Source organism: Topomyia yanbarensis, chromosome 3 (genome assembly GCF_030247195.1).
Source record: "Topomyia yanbarensis strain Yona2022 chromosome 3, ASM3024719v1, whole genome shotgun sequence".
Taxonomy (NCBI): domain Eukaryota; kingdom Metazoa; phylum Arthropoda; class Insecta; order Diptera; family Culicidae; genus Topomyia; species Topomyia yanbarensis.
In genome coordinates this window covers 316,715,740-316,730,895 of record NC_080672.1, presented here as the reverse complement: position 1 = coordinate 316,730,895, position 15,156 = coordinate 316,715,740, and the positions used below count along the sequence as shown (strand labels likewise).

The following is a 15,156-nucleotide window of genomic DNA, read 5'->3' as shown; positions in this document are numbered from 1 at the left end:
GGATGAACAACGAACCTGCGCGACTCTATGGTGAGCCAAGTATCCGGAAAGTAGCTCAAGCTTCAAGGGTACGGTGGGCGGGGCATGTTGTGAGGATGCCAGACAACCCCACCAAGTTGGTTTTCACCGGCTTTGTTTTCATTTCCGCATTCTGAAATATAATTTCATTTTATTGATATTGCTCCTTATGTACATAATCGATTAAATTTACTTTTACATACCTACAGAAAAGTGTTTGAGTATCGCCGGTCGTAAATCATTTGCCTTGTGCTGTTAGTACGTGAAACCATATTGAAACTAAACATTTTGCACATCGTATATTCACGTAATATTCATGCTCTTTACACATAACACTTAAGTATGTGACAATCACATAAAATATATGTTTGGTATACTTGAAAATCATTAGTAGCGTATTTGAAATTCATTAATATTGGTATGAATAATAATTGCTGCACATGGATCTAATGTGATTATTTATAATATTTACGTGCTTTTTCACTTGAAATTTATGATTTTTTGGCTCAGCAAAAAGACGAAAGTGAATACAGTGGGTTTCATCGTTCATTGAAAGGATATGAGAATTCGACGTCAACATTTCATAAGGCATTATATACAATATGCTCATGTTGAGAAAATGGCGTCTGAAAAATTACCTCGTACTTTATATTCCCATTTATGAACAGGAGCTTGATTTAAGGACCAAACAACTCAATGCCATGTTAAATTAACCATTTTTTCCGAATAGTACACCAGATTTTATTAAAAAATTGTATTTTGAACGATTTTTGCAGATAAATTTTTTGGTCCCTTTTGAAATATCGTACTGGTTTTGTGCCCTCTCTTATAATCCCTTTTCGGCGAGACGATAGCTTATAGTGCGTGCGGGTGAGCCCTTTTGTTTACAGCAAATGATTATGTGACGTTTATTTTGATCCCTTTCTTGGTGTTGCGATGTTTTTGTTCCATTTTCAAGTATAGTCTTTTTCATTAAGAAAAGGGCCCATAAGCAAATTTTCCCGTTTTGTTGTTTGGTGTATATGAACCGTTAATTTTTGAGGGGAAGTGAAAGGGAACATAATCAAAACAAGTTATTTTGCTTATGTGCCTTTTCGATAATCTATTATTTCGCCAACAGCCAGGCTTCAGAACCGGCTTATTTAAGGTGTGTTTAAAGCTTTGTTAGTGTCTATTTGAAGTAAGTATTAACCGGAATTGTTTACGTTTTGTTTATCGGCCCATTTGAAATGTTCTCGTCGAATTTTAGGCCCTGGTACTGCCATCTGACCAAGAGAAAGCACTATTTGGTTGTCACTGTTATCACTGGTTTTCAAGCATTGGTATTTTATAAAAATCAAATTCCTTTAAGTACATTCAGCAGCGTAATATGTATTTAATATAGTAATAATAAACTAGCTATGGAATTGAGTTGGATTCTGATGAGACGAAGTTGAAACACAAATTCCATAACTAGTTATAGGTTTTGTGCCCTAAACGCGCAAATGTGTTTTAAAAACAATTTTTCTGGAGAAAAATTAATTTCCAGCCATTTTTTCTACTTAAGAGAAATATAAGTATCTTGTTTCTACACTACATCGAGTCGTCGCATCACATAGTTAAATTTCAAACATTTTCCACCACTAAGGTCTAAGGTATTCCGAGGTAATTTCTTTCTAAAAATCTAAAATATTTTCTGAATTTCCAAAGCATTCACTGAAGTCAATTCTAGTTTTTAGCGGCAGTTCTTGGAATAATCTCTATTCTTCAATCGAAAACAGAATACCCGATTGAGACTTCATTGTGATCGAATTCAATAGCAATTGGTTGCAATTACTGTTCATAATGGGACTGACTCGCGATTCTAAACAGCATCGAACAATTTATGATTATGGGGCGGGTCGCCGCGGATATATCTACTCATTTGACGTGTTCATTTTAAAGAAACGAATGTAGCGGTCTACTGCCTTTGGTTTAACAAGCAAATATATTTACTGTATCTACTACCAAGACATGCAACTAAATGTACAATCAACAAACTCTAAGCATTAACAACTCTATTAAATTTTAATCGAGAAAGACGCTCCACAGGAACATCCTTGTTCAGCTTTAGGGTTTTGAATAATTCTGAACCCAGATCGTATCAATTCTGTGTGAAAGTCGATTGTTGAGCCATCTACATACTCGATCGATGATGAGTCAATCACTACCCGCGCACTGTTTGAACCATAAATCAAATCGTCTGCTTCGAGTTTGTCGTCTATATCAAACTTATACTGAAATCCAGAACATCCTCCACCTTCGATAGTAACACGGAGAAACGATTTATCATTGCAAATCTCCTTCAAACGCTTGATGCAGGAGTCACTCAACTTCAACCCATTTTTGACAGCTTCCGTAGTGTACGGTGAAAACCGGGATAATAGACATTGGTTTCTGGATTGAAAAAATCGATGAAAATTAATGATAGGGTACGTTTGCAAAATACTACCGTATCACATTTGTCGATAAAATGTTAAGAAAAGACGCCATTCATATACAGCTTGCAAAACCGATTTCACTATTATTTTAAAAAAAAATATTTTATACGATCGCAATGTTTTGATTTTTGAAATTGAAAAACAAAGGCTACACGCTAAGCTTGCTGTACTCAGAGTTTAGGTAAGGTAGCAAAACTACACTACAGGGATGCCAGAACCAGTGGATATTTTTTAAATTTACATGTCTGATTTTTGCAAGTAATCGATTATCCGTTAATCGAGTAATTTTTGAAAGCTTGATTCGATTAATCGGCCAAGAGAATCAATAAAAATCAATAATTGATTAGGTAGTAAATCTTAATAGTAGATAATCCTCTATCGTCGTTTCATAGCGACCAATCATTTTAGTTTCATTTGGCCAGCAACACAATGGCCATTCTTGACTGATGTATTTTCACTAATTGAAATGCACAAATTGCGAGGGGAACGACACTCCTCGATTTGTTGATGAAATGAACATAAAATTTATATTTCTGAACGGATTGATAAAGATTTACATTAGTTAGTTCGAAATTGATTCGATTGCCAAAAAATAGTTTCAAATGGCCGAAGATGATTTGAAATGTGTCATGAAAAACAAAATGAAATGCTCGAAATTCACGTTTTGACAGCTTCAGTGCTCGATGAAACCAAAACAAAACATTTCCAGCAGCATAACTGCATGACCAAATCAAAACAAAAACATAAATTTTGTTGCCAGAATTATTGAAAGATTCAAACATTGAGTATACAGAGTTGCCAGTTCCATCAAAATCGTCGAAATTCGAGCAAAATTTGCTTGAGATTGGATAGATTTTTTGTAATTTCTTCGATTTTTCTTAACAATGCTCGATTTGTTAGAAAATTGTAAAAATTTTCTAAAATTACCGGAAAAAGTACGAATTTATGTAAAACTGAAGGGAATAAAACAATCATTATGAAGTGACGTTCCCCTCGACAAATTGTCTAAACCTGTACTGAATTTTGATGAATTCATTTCCTTGTGCGGTATATACAAACTCTTTCATTTCATAGCAATAACAGTCGAAATTAGATATCATGTGAAAACTATGAAATTATAATAGTATGCCACATAGAAATTTGTTTCGTAGCAGATATCAAATGATTTTTCTATTTGCCTGTCGTTTATTCTGCTGTAAATTTTATTCATTGGACATTTTTGGTCTTGAATGCATAAAAATCACAGCAGAATAAACGAGACTGAAATAAAAAGGTTAACTCTGCATTTTACTAATTTGAAGCTTAGACAAGACATGACAATAGAGGGGGTTGTTTTTGTTCCAATTTTACGTCAGAATGTTCCAGCTCCTGATTGGTTGATTCTGACTTTTTGCACCGTACGCAATGTTACTGCAGGGATAGCGAAATGATGCTTGGCAGTGTTGCTATATTTATAGGGAAATAATGTAATTACTTTTGACAAATAATATTGTTATCGTTAAAAGAGTAGAAATAAATAAATGAAGCAGACATTTTGCGACAAAGTAGAACAAGTACACACTTAATTTAAATTACTGGGTACAGTAAAATTTTACTGGGTTTTTGAACAGCAAACCGTTCGGTAATCAATTCAGTAAAACAATTCGGTTACTGAACTCTCCGCAATCCGTTCTATCCAAACGTCAAAAAATACTGGTCAGTCAGTAGTTTCCTCGATTTGACAGATGATTTGCTGTACCTGTTTTGTAAGTTTTTGACGAGGTTCGGTAATGTTGGTATAATTTTGCCGAACAATCAGTCAGTTTTTACTGGATAATGTTCATATACCGAAAAAAATAAAAGTGCTGATAAATTCAGTGAAAAATATTGCGGGTTTCAGCAAATTATTCGAAAAATTACTGAAAATCGTTAAAAAATGAAAACTTTACCGCAATTTTTTAAATAATTTGCTGAAAGCTCCGTAAAAATATCACTTTACTGTGGTAGTCATCAAAAGAAATTACCGAACAACTTTTGGCTGGCTTAGTGTGTATGTACCACACGTTTGCCGTATACGTGGTTAATTAATTTAAACAAAAATAAGACAGCAACCAAACCGAAATCTAAAATTTGTCAGAAAATGGTTTCAACAAACCTTACTAAACACCAACGACATGGAAGAACGGTGCCCTTTATTAATATAGTGGATTCAAGATACAAAATATTGCAGGAATAAAATAAATTAACAAGAATCCATTTTCATTTAAAAAATAGCAACACTGTTCGGAAGATTTCGGCAGGGTGAAAATTTGCGAAAAAAAATGTCGAATGAAAAATAAGAAGCCGATTGTCACGTCTTGTCTTAGATTTGAAGTTCAACTAAACGGTTCTTGGCTACAAGCAGACCATATTTTTCTGCGTGTCGCAAAAGTGCGGACCAAACCCTCTAAGAACGGTTGGTTTCAAAATCGTCCAATGAAGGACGTTCGTTGGACCAATTTGGACAACGTCCAAATAACCGTTCAACAAACGTCCATCGTTGGACCCGTGTTGAACAATTTTGAAATAATTTTTTGGACGTCTCAGTGGGTAGTCAGTATGGATTCCAAATCAAATGCAACAACCGATTCCGACTCAGAATCGGTTGTTGCATTTAATTTGGAATCCATACTGACTCCATTCAGGATTCCGAAACAATGGTTTGACCGGGAATATGAATGAACTTTTCTATAGATGTATTTTATTCTCGATAGTCGATTAACGCAAATAATCGAGCAATTTCTTAAATAATCGATTAGAAGCTTCCGGTATCATCGAATAAATCGATTAGCTGGTATCAATTAATCGGCAACATAATCCATGAAGGGTATGCAAGCGACTCAAAATTTCAAAATAGACCCAGCTGCCTTTTTTTGTTGACAAATTAAGATAGATACAGAACACTAGATTAAGGCTAGTTTACAGTTCGGAAAATGAGTCACGAGATTTTGCACGGGATTTGTGTCGGAATTTGATCAGGGAAAAGTTTCCACCGCGATCTCTCCAAACTGTCAAACCAAACACTCTGCTGCTTTTTAAAAATACAAACAGTATCAATCTTGCAGCGAATTGCAAACCTTATAAAAATACTATTTCAATAGTAATTCTTCAAAAGGGCTAATGGGACTTTTGTAAACAAACTTATTTCGCTCATTATTCCGCTACCGAGTTGAATTTCATGAAAAATACACATGAATCAACATCTTTATCCTTGGTAGAATCAATTTCAAATGTTTTCTGTGTTGAAATGATAACAAATTAGGAGAAATCAGCAAAACAAAAGTTTGTTTACAAATCTTATTAGCCCTATTCAAATGTTGATATGGATTTTTCCCGTCAGAAACAATTTGTGTTGAATTGTTCCCGGCCGGATTTCTGTGTGGAGAGTTTCAAAATCCCGTGATGTTTCCCGCGGTTGGGTTTACACAGCGATGCCAGATTTACAGACATGTCTGTATTTTACAGACATTTCGATCGTGACCCGGATAGAATTTTACAATAGCATTTACCCTACAAACAATCATAAAACAATAAATATTATAGTTATTACTGTTTCAACATTGTTCGATGCCAAGTTCTCACAATAGATTTACAATAAAATTTCATGTAACAATAAATTTCACTGTTCAGCAAAAAACTGATACAGTGCATTCACATTAAATTTTACTGTTTTCGAGAAAAAAATGTATGGAGAAAAATTGATTTTTTTAATGTTAAGATACATAACCACCCCCCTTTTTCACTGTAAAAGTCTATTTTACATTGAAATTTACTGTAAAAACGTTAAAGTTTATTGTTTTTGTATTGTAGCATAACACTAAAACTTACTGTAAATTATTGTAAAATTACTGTACTGTCACAGTGAAAATCATGGTTTTGTTACTGTACATTTCTATTCGGGGAACCAACAAATGGGCCTATATAACAAATGTACACAAACGGAGATTTGAGTATTATCTTAAAGAGGAGTAAAAATACTTCATAATAAATATAAAAACTTATTTATAAATGATTCACACTTCGATCGTGAACCGACAAATGGGCGAAACTAACAAATGTACACAAACAGAGATTTGATTAATATCTGAAAGAGGAGTAAAAACGAGGGGAACGACACTCCTCGATTTGTTGATGAAATGAACATAAAATTTATATTTCTGAACGGATTGATAAAGATTTACATTAGTTAGTTCGAAATTGATTCGATTGCCAAAAAATAGTTTCAAATGGCCGAAGATGATTTGAAATGTGTCATGAAAAACAAAATGAAATGCTCGAAATTCACGTTTTGACAGCTTCAGTGCTCGATGAAACCAAAACAAAACATTTCCAGCAGCATAACTGCATGACCAAATCAAAACAAAAACATAAATTTTGTTGCCAGAATTATTGAAAGATTCAAACATTGAGTATACAGAGTTGCCAGTTCCATCAAAATCGTCGAAATTCGAGCAAAATTTGCTTGAGATTGGATAGATTTTTTGTAATTTCTTCGATTTTTCTTAACAATGCTCGATTTGTTAGAAAATTGTAAAAATTTTCTAAAATTACCGGAAAAAGTACGAATTTATGTAAAACTGAAGGGAATAAAACAATCATTATGAAGTGACGTTCCCCTCGAGTAAAAATACTTTATAAAAAATATAAAAACTCATTTATAAATATTTCACACTTCATGAAAATCAATAAAAAACAAAACGGCGGATCCGACTTTCGACTGTAAACAAAAAGCCAGGTGGGTTACGCCTCTGCATTTCTAAGGTAGTGTATACAGGCGAAATTGACAGCATCATTGTTTACAAGGTCCGTAAACAGAATCGCCCAAAACAAAAACCAAGTGCTTGTTACGCCCAGGAAGAATAACAAATTTTCCCCTCCAGCGAGCACGGCGAAAGCCACATTTGATTTTTGTTTTTTGGCGACACTGCAGGGCGAAATTGAGAGTCGTCAAAACAAGAGGGCGACTCAAAAATGGCCTAATCAACATTTCATAACAACACTCGGCGAAATAATCTGTTTTCAATTTTATCAACGAAAACGTTATTATATAAAACATTTTAGTTATACTTCCGAAAACTAGTATTGTTTCAAAGTGTTTCAATACATTTGAAGGCGCAGTATGCAAACACTGTTAAAATACGATTTAATTTTCTGAACCGAATTTTCAAAGCTATTTTTCTCGATTCGATATCATTGCGACTTCGGCCCTTTGGTCGATTCATGATAGACTTCATGAAAATCAATAAAAAACAAAACGGCGGAACCGACTTTCAACTGTAAACAAGCCGCCAGGCGGATTACGCCTCTGCATTTCTAAGGTAGTGTGTACGGGCGAAATTGACAGCATCATTGTTTACAAAGCCTGTAAACAGAGTCGCCTTAAACAAAAACCAACTGCTTGATACGCCCGGGAAGAATAACAAATTTTCCCCTCCGGCGAGCACGGCGAAACTCACATTTGGTTTTTGTTTTCTGGCGACACTGCAGGGCGAAATTGTGAGTGGTCAAAATAAGAGGGCGACTCAAAAATGGCCTAATCAATATTTCATAACAACACTCGGCGGAATACATTTTTTTCAAATTTGTCAACGAAAACGTTATTATATGAAATATTTTAGTAATGCTTTCGAAAACTAGTATTGTTTTGAAGTGTTTCAATACATTTGAAAGTGCAGTAGGCAAACACTGTTAAAATACGATTAAATTTTCTGAATCGAATTTTCAAAGCTATTTTTCTCCATTCGATATCATTGCGTCTTCGGCCCTTTGGTCGGTTCATGATCGATTTGATGTCTCCTACAGACGTAGCCAGAGATCTACAGACTTTTAAAAGGGTAATAGTGTTTAGTAAAATTGCACTATAATAACTGTTTTCGAATACGAGTGAATCCTTCACAATAGAATTCTACTTTTAATCTATTTTTAAAGTAAAATTTTAGTGTAACTAGAATTTACACAACCATTTACAGACTTTTACAGACATTTTAGTTATTCTTCTACAGACATTTCAAAAAAACATGTGGCATCCAGTGTTGTTGAACTCGTCAAAATAACTCTTGTATTTCTCATTCGCGTGTTCTCATTGCGCCCAACACTCGTATCCGAGTGTTCTCCATGCATGCCTTTCTTTCGTTCATGCCCAGTTTACATTAATGCTGGTTGCCATCTGCTGGTGCCAGCATGCTGGCAACCAGCACGCTACCAGCATAATGTAAACGCTTGCCAGCAGCTGGCACCAGCAGATGGCATGCGTTTACATTATGCTGGTAACATGCTGGTTGCCAGCATGCTGGCATCAGCAGATGGCAACCAGCACTAATGTCAACGCTACATCACTCCCCAGCCGGGTAGAATTTCTGCGAGTGCCAGTCAGCCAAAAGCGACTCAAACTGCACATATTGAAACCCACTCTTTCGTTCGCACCCACCCACTGGCGCTCACTCCTACTGCTGCTACCACTCGTCCGTGCTCCCGCTCGTCCATGCTCCCACTCGTCCGTACTCTCACTCGTAGCCACTCGCGCTCTTTAACCCACTCGTATCCTCTCGCACTCTTAATCGCGTTCGCCTTCACTCGCACTCTTGCCGTCGCTAGCGCTCGCATTTCGTTCTTCGTTGGTAGACCAAGAATGAATGAAAATGAATTTATTCGGATATGTTATGAACAAAGTCTAAGCCGCGGCTGTTTGAAGATCGATTTGCACAATACGTCTGGCTTTCGTCACCGGTACAGCACGTCATGGGAACGTCAAAATTAGTTATATGCAGTTAAATGGAGGTATTGACATACAACATCAACAGCACGGAATGCTTTGATGTACGGGAAGTGTGAACGAGAGACGCATTCAACTTATCTTGATGGAACGACGACGGACATTTACAGTGATGGAAGCTAATGTATCGTCTGCATTGACGCTGGTATAACGGAAAAGGAAAATAAACGCACCCGAATGAAATGCAGTTGCGTTAAAACGTAAATTAAAAAAAAACTGCAAAATCGCTTGGATTGACACTTTTAAATATGTGGAACCTTAACATGTCAAATATATATATAATTCCCCTCAATGCTGCATATATGCACTTCTTAAAATAATTAGTTTTTTGGTCAAATATACTTATATTAAAGTTTGAGATTTTTTGTGGGATAATGAAATGACAGGAACAGTTTTTATTGTCAAATATGTTACTGAAAGAATATGTGCATAAATCGCTCAGATATCGTAAAATATCGAATTAAATAGTTACTACAAGAGTCAGTCCCATAAAGATAGGGAATGCCAAAGAAAACGGGACAAATATGCGATCATGGGTAGTATACATCTATGACCATTCCTGGTACATTTTGCATTAAATGAATCGGATATTCGGATTAAATACATGGTTTCGAGATAAACGTATTTGATGCGGTTCACTACAAAAATTCAAACCCATTAATAAACATTGGCTTCTATAGAATATGTATGTAGGAGATCGACTACCTTTATAAAGTGAATTTCTAAACATAAGGACTTAATTTATTGAATATTTCGTGACCAATTCCAATATACGCTGTTCTTGTCCTCCAAATTACGACGGAATCAGAGCAAATCTATCTGCTGTAAGAAAAGTACTCTATGCGTTATATATTCTAAAACATTCGTTCACAGTCCTAAATTGATACAACCAGCGGACTATATTAGAAGAAATCTCTAGTAAATGATTTTGCGCACTTTCCACTAACCTGAACTCTGCACTTTAAAAATGTGAGTAATGAAGCTACTACTGAAACATAGACATGTCAGTCGAACTAACCAGTCTATGAGATAATTTTTTAGTAGTATGTTATGTGCGTAATACGGTTCGAATCGAGTTTTTGTGCCACAAGCAATACTTGCATTGAAATAGTAATTTTTACTTGCTCGTCAACTCCTCACGCTGGCTTTTCCCAGATAACGAATTAACTGGTTTGTTTTGCCGATTGGTATTTTCCAGAATAGGTTGTTTTGCCGAATTAAGTATAAAAAGTTATTTTCAATGGCAATTAAATAGTATAAAGGATGATTCAATATTTAAATATGACAAAAAGCATGGATGTGGGATGATAAATTATAGAATTAACAGTCAAAATGTAAAGAATAGTTAAGGTAACTATTAAAATCAAACTTTAAATGAAAATAGTTTCTCTTTGAGCGTTTTGGTGGAATGCTAAAAATAAAAATTTTGAAAATGCTGAATTTAAATGAAAATTAAAATGCCTAAAGAAATGAAATATCTCTGAATTAATTTCTACTAACGTGATTCACTTGCTTCTCTTATTCATACACATAATCTTAGGTTTAGATCATTTCAACAAGTATATACCAAAGTTTTACAAATCTGTACTAATTGAGATTTGAACATGACTGAACAACATTGTTTTCGGTAATACTGATTCTTCTTGACGAAAAAACAGTTTGCACAATACTGTTCAAATAATTACTCACGATAATTTACTAAATATTAGTGGAACGGAGCTTTATTCCATTTACCATCTTAGTAAAATTGGTAGTAGCAGATTAGTTTTTTTTTTACTTTTTTCAATAAATTATATTAAATTCGTGTTTCCAATTTTCATTGTTCAAAAAAGAAACTATCCTTAAAAAGCTTTAGATTTTATTGCTGGATAGCATGGACTTTTATAGAATATGTGATATTATTTCCTTAATCCTCCGGAAGTCGTACCGTATGGCCCACTGAACGAGCAGCCGCTGTTGCTCTAAGACGATTTCGCCAGATTTTCAGAGCAGTGTGCACTCAGTGCAGTAGCGCGACTTCCCCAAGGTTAAGGGGTTGCCTAGTGTAGTGGGTAAAAAAACATTAATGTTTTTTATTCGTTTAATTGTTAGTATTGAACATCTAGAAAAGCCCAGTGCAATCTCGGTGGCCACACTGATCTTCTTTTGTTCTGAACAACCATGCGTTTCAACGATTTCAGTGGCAACTTTAATAGCATCTTTCTCGAAACCGCATTTTTTCAAATTGCCGATAACTCAAAAATCATTCAACGAATTGACTTGATTTTTTATGAGAATGCATAACATGTGTAGTCGATGAACTAAGGGAAAATGGAATACAAAAATCTTCCTCGTTATTTTGAAGAAAAGTGAACGAATTTTATTTTTCGGTTTTTCTTATGCTATTTTCCGAAATTCCAACTGTTCTATATTTTTGTGGTTCATCGATTAACTACAAGTCTATGTTTTAAAAATCTTATTGAATTTCCCATTTCAGACAATTGTATCAAGAGTTATCATGTCCTCCGCGGCATTCCTCGACATGGAAATGGTTGAACGTCTTCTCTTCGAACGCTCGTATGTGTGGCTTTGCCTGACTGAAAATTTTTCATTCATAATGAATATATACATAAACCTTAACGAGAGGTCCATTGCCACCTTGCCATCACAATCGTATAACAAAATTACTTTCAGTTTGAGCACTTTATAAGTAGACGCCCCTTAAAAGACAAGTTTTTTTTTAAGACACCGCACTTATAATTTGTTTACATATTTAAAAAAAATATAAAAAACAATATATTTAATTTGTTATTTAAATACGACCGGTATAAACCTGTATAGACAGATAACGTCTATATGCAATGACAATTTAATGCGAACGCGCGCACTGTTAGTTTAGTTAGTTTTGCTTGCATTGTTCTAGGATTTCATCAGAATGCCGTACCTGATCCCTTCGCTCCTTTACGAGCGCTCCCAGTTGCTAAAAGAGTGTATACGAGCTGTTCTAATAAACATCTTCAGAGCTGCAAAGAGTGCTTAGCACACGGGAGTGGGTGGCATGCAGTGAAAACTCGCAGCCGAGGAGTCCCATCATGGGAACCCACTCGCCGTTAGAGCTAAAACCTAGCGAGCCGACAAGAGTGCGAGTGACACACGAGCCTATAGCGAAGGCAGATAACTCACATGAATCAAGCATATTTGCCGCTCGTGCTGATCGTCACATATTTGAGAGTTCTTCGAAAACGTGTGTACAGCAGTAGGGAGCATACAGTGTTAGTCTCGCGCTCGCTTGTGAACGAGGAGGGTGTGTTGGCTTCTCGCTCTTTTAGCAACACTGGTGGCATCGCTGCATGGGTTTACACTTCAGGAAAACTGTTGTCACTGGGGCCGGAATACGAATTAGAAGCAGCCAGCATTCCGGCTAATTTTCTGGCTGGGCTTATTTGAGTATTTTTCGCTGAGATATTTTTCGACCCACTGTGAGTCATTGAAATATTTCCAAAAACAAGAACAAACAACCGAAACAAAAACACAACAGCAACTGTCAACACTATTCCATATCTTGTTTTTTTTTATTGCACATCATTTTTTGCATACGAAAACCGGCATTAATTTATTGATTCAATTAAAACTGATGAAACACTGTCATTTCTTTTTATAGTTGTAGATTATTTTTTATAGAAAGCATACGTCGTGTTTTACTGCTTACAGAATCCTTAAGCATGAGTGCAACATCATATCTTACCCTGATCACTGCAGTAAGTGTGTTCACGGCACTTTTTGCCATTATCTATCAGGCGTATCTGGCATCGAACGATCTGAGACAGTTAACAGTAATATTACAAAGTATGAAAAATTTAGAACAAGCATTCCCAGTTAACAAACCTAGAGTTGCCATCGGCTATGGGTCTTGTAGCGATCTGTACGTGAGGGCGGTAGATTTCCTAAATTTCACAAGCAGTTTGGAGAAATCCTTACATCAAACAACATTGAATGTGAATGATATTACTACTGAAGATGAGTTCCTGCAGAGTTTCGCGTATTACTTTCAAAGAGGTGCCGCCGCAGAGTAAGTTACTGTCGTGTCGAAAAAATTGATTCATAACATTAATTATTTTCAGACGCTATACTGCCAATAAAGATCTGTTTCAAAAGTTAGTCAGACAAGCAAAAAAGTCGTCGAAGGCTGAACCAAGATGGGCTCTAGGAGGAAACGCTCCCGTGATAGGATCACGTTTAGCCACCGAAGGGGCTGAGGTGATGCTAGCGGCCAAAATGTCGTCCAAGTATAACTCTCGAGGATTTAGATTGTTTAGTTTTCCTGATTATTTCTCCATTTTAGATTGAAATCTCATCTAAGGCCTGATATCCATTTAACTGGTAGTTTAATCGACGACGATGACATTCATCTAATTCTAGAGTACAAAACTGGTGATGAATGGGGTACCATGCGAACTCCTCGTGCTAATCGGTACATTTTGCACAACGATCACCACAACCCATTTATTAGCTCGCTAGAAGAACTAGAACTAGCGTTACCTGGGTTTGATCCACATTTATTCGTAGTTAGTGGCTTGCAAATGATGGATAACTACGTCTACGAAGGTGGTGTTCGGGAAGAACGAATCGAAAAAGTTCGTAACCAAATTCAAGCTCAATCTACCGACACTCTAATCCATTTCGAAATGGCAAGTTTTGTTGAGCTGCAACTTCTGCAATTACTTCTTAAAAACATTGTACCGTACAGTGATTCAATCGGTATGAACGAGCAAGAGCTAGATAACCTACGACAAGTCTTGGAGACTGGAAAGATCAGTTTGGTAGCAGATAGTAATCCCCGTGTCGCCCAGTCACTTGATCAGGCCAGATACGTTTTTGGCAAAATAAATGAAGACTTCTTCCAGTCTCACTTGACCGATACTCGACGTCGTATGCTCTCGCGAATTCATTTGCACACGCTAGCCTACCAAGCCATCCTGGTCGCTAAAGATAGTAAATGGAATAATACAAAAAATGCTGCTGCCAAGGCATCCCTTACGGCTCACCGACACGTCTGTGCTAGTCCTATCGTTAATCCGGATGCCTCCTATAGACTGCTAGATGATAGTTTTGCCACTTCCACGCAGAGTGGAGCAGCACGAATTCCATTTTCAGAACTTGAACCAGTTTCCTGTTGGAATGAAACGATTGCAATTAATGGCTTGAAACGGCTGGATGTAGAGATTTGCGTGGCTCCGGTGCTAATTTGTAAGGTAGCAAAACAGACTGCTGGCGCTGGGGATAACATTTCCGGTGCAGGTCTTATACTGCAAATATAGTACATAGTAGTGCACTCGAAAGCACTTTCGTAATATTCAGAGTTTATCGTTGGGATCTAGCTGGAAAATTGACGCATTTTTTGCTGTTATTAATTAATCATTTAAAGAACACTCAGACTCATACACGTTTTAACGTTGTAGGTAAGCATTTGTAGGGCTTTTAAACATTCCGGCATTATTGTGCAATTTTAAATACATTTGACAATAATTCATAGACTATTTATTCTCCATATTACATCCTCGCAAGCCCATTAGGTAGATTGAAACTTAACTCAGAGGTATTGTAATTAAGTTTCAACATAATTGTAGCATTGTAAAATTTTTCTTAAAACTCGTAAAAAATCTTATTCGACCGGATTAAAGTTGTGATTCGATGGCTGGATACGGTAAATGGACCGCCTTTTAGTCGGACTTTCGTCAGTTGGACCATTGACTAATCCATGTGCAGTTGTGTTGGTGCGAGATTGAGGTTAAATCGGGTGGAATTTAAATCAGATGGCGAATTGTAAACATCGTGTTATATGTATGGTGTCTATACACATTACAACTGTGTTAGTATCCTAAACGTCAAATAAGTCAATATTGACCAATT

General features: G+C 36.1%; 2 protein-coding genes across 2 annotated transcripts; one reads left to right on the top strand and one right to left on the bottom strand.

The window, feature by feature from the left end:
• Nucleotides 1–1,965: 1,965 nt before the first annotated feature.
• Nucleotides 1,966–2,643, bottom strand: LOC131691778 (iron-sulfur cluster assembly 2 homolog, mitochondrial). The gene is made up of 2 exons (XM_058978409.1): nt 2,489–2,643; nt 1,966–2,433 (listed from the first exon to the last, which is right to left on the bottom strand). Exons 1-2 carry the CDS (start codon nt 2,527–2,529, stop codon nt 2,058–2,060), a joined length of 417 nt encoding a protein of 138 aa, XP_058834392.1. The 5' UTR covers nt 2,530–2,643; the 3' UTR covers nt 1,966–2,057.
• A 10,183-nt stretch (nt 2,644–12,826) lies between these two features.
• On the top strand, nt 12,827–14,772 carry LOC131692458 (ADP-dependent glucokinase). Its single transcript, XM_058979514.1, has 3 exons — nt 12,827–13,315; nt 13,368–13,532; nt 13,589–14,772. The coding sequence occupies exons 1-3, from the start codon at nt 12,969–12,971 to the stop codon at nt 14,562–14,564; spliced, it is 1,488 nt and encodes a 495-aa protein (XP_058835497.1). The 5' UTR covers nt 12,827–12,968; the 3' UTR covers nt 14,565–14,772.
• Nucleotides 14,773–15,156: the final 384 nt, after the last annotated feature.